General features: G+C 32.1%; 1 protein-coding gene across 1 annotated transcript; it reads right to left on the bottom strand.

The window, feature by feature from the left end:
- Positions 1-391: 391 nt before the first annotated feature.
- Positions 392-1,175, bottom strand: LOC127250587 (21 kDa protein-like). The gene has a single exon (XM_051273949.1). It carries the CDS (start codon positions 1,143-1,145, stop codon positions 549-551), a length of 597 nt encoding a protein of 198 aa, XP_051129906.1. The 5' UTR covers positions 1,146-1,175; the 3' UTR covers positions 392-548.
- Between the last annotated feature and the right edge of the window lie 547 nt (positions 1,176-1,722).

The following is a 1,722-nucleotide window of genomic DNA, read 5'->3' as shown; positions in this document are numbered from 1 at the left end:
ATGGTATATATCTTTATATGTAATTAATATAAATTAATTTTGAAAACTATATACGTAAACATATCGATACATAAGTGACAATTTAAAAAACTAGAAAGTATGTACTTCCTCGTATATACATAATACTTCCTCCGTCCCATAACAAAGTATCCATTTTTCAATTTTAGTCCGTCTCATATTAAAGTATCCATTTCTTTTTTTTTAGTAATTGTACTATCTACCTAACATTACAAATACCCTTACAACTTACAATATATTACACAAATGTCATTACCTTTATATCATACATACTAATAAGGTTATTTTAGTCATTTCTATTTTATTCCTACTATATTTTAATATAATATTAATATTTCTAAAACTACGTAAAAAACAAACGGATACTTATGGGACGGAGGAAGTACAATACTTTCTCGTGTCGTAACTTAAATCTTAAACATGACTATTTTTTCTTTTTATCTTTGAAAAATTAAATTAGAGATACGCAAAATTTAAACTTCAAGACAAATATACAATAATTTACAAGATTAAAATCCGAGTTTCCGACTCTAAGGGACATTTTCTCGCCCGACCGAACTTCCCACCCCACGCCTCGCCGCGAAACGACGAACCAAAGCGAGAGAATTGCTCGCAACATGCGCGCAATCGAGCACTCTTTCCCTTACAACAACCGCGACATTTCCACCCACAGAAAGGCTCGAAAATCCATCGAGGCACGTGTAGTGGAATGTCACGGCCGCGGCAACCCAAGACTCGATATTTTTCACTCGCCGGCCGAAGTCCATAGGCAAACCGGCGAGCTCTTTAATGGCGCGGCCGAGCTGGTCAACAGTGTTCACCATATTACCCGTACAATCGTACAGTACCCGACGCTCTGTCAATTTAAGGCCCCTGAGGGTAGATTTAGTCGAGACGAAGCGAGCGACGGATTGCGCCTGAGATAAGGAGATTGAAAGAGCGGTGGCGACGAGGCGGTCGGGGCTCCGGTGGATGGCGGCGGAGCAGGCGGAGAGAGAGCGGATGCATAGAGGGGGGTAGGGGGTGGCTTGGCATTCGATTTTGATGAAATCATCAACTGCGTAACAGTAAAGTGTGACATGATATGTGAAGAAGAAGAGGAGTGAGAAAGTGTTGAGGTTTGGCATTGTGGTTTTAGAGTGAGAGAGGGTTGTTTGGTTTTTGGATGTGGTTCACTTTGTGAAGGGGTTTATGTAGACATTCATATAGACACACGTGTAATATATATATATATATATATAGAGAGAGAGAGAGAGAGAGAGGTGTGAATGGATGTTTTTCTTTTTTCTTTTTTTTTTTAATTTTAAATGATAAAAGTTGAATTTAAATAATTATTTATACAATATAAAATAATATTGATATAATATTTTAAATATATAAATTATTTTTAAAATAATATAAAAAATAAATAATAATAATAATAATGTTTTTTAGAAAAAAGCTTATATCAAATATCTTTTTCATTTCATAATATATTAAGTATTAAATATTCAAATATTATTTTAAAATTTTGAAATTTCAAAATTCATTATATTTTCACATAAAAATGTATAATTTTTATATACTTCTTAATTTACATGTATATTGATAAATATATATTAGAAAATAATTAAAATAATTATTGAGTTGGTACAGTTTATTATTTTACTTTTAAAAAAAAGGTATTAATAATTATTTATTGAATTAAAATTAATTAATAATAAA

Source organism: Andrographis paniculata, unplaced genomic scaffold (genome assembly GCF_009805555.1).
Source record: "Andrographis paniculata isolate CXL003 unplaced genomic scaffold, ASM980555v1 Contig37END, whole genome shotgun sequence".
Taxonomy (NCBI): domain Eukaryota; kingdom Viridiplantae; phylum Streptophyta; class Magnoliopsida; order Lamiales; family Acanthaceae; genus Andrographis; species Andrographis paniculata.
This window is presented reverse-complemented; position numbering and strand designations above follow the sequence as displayed.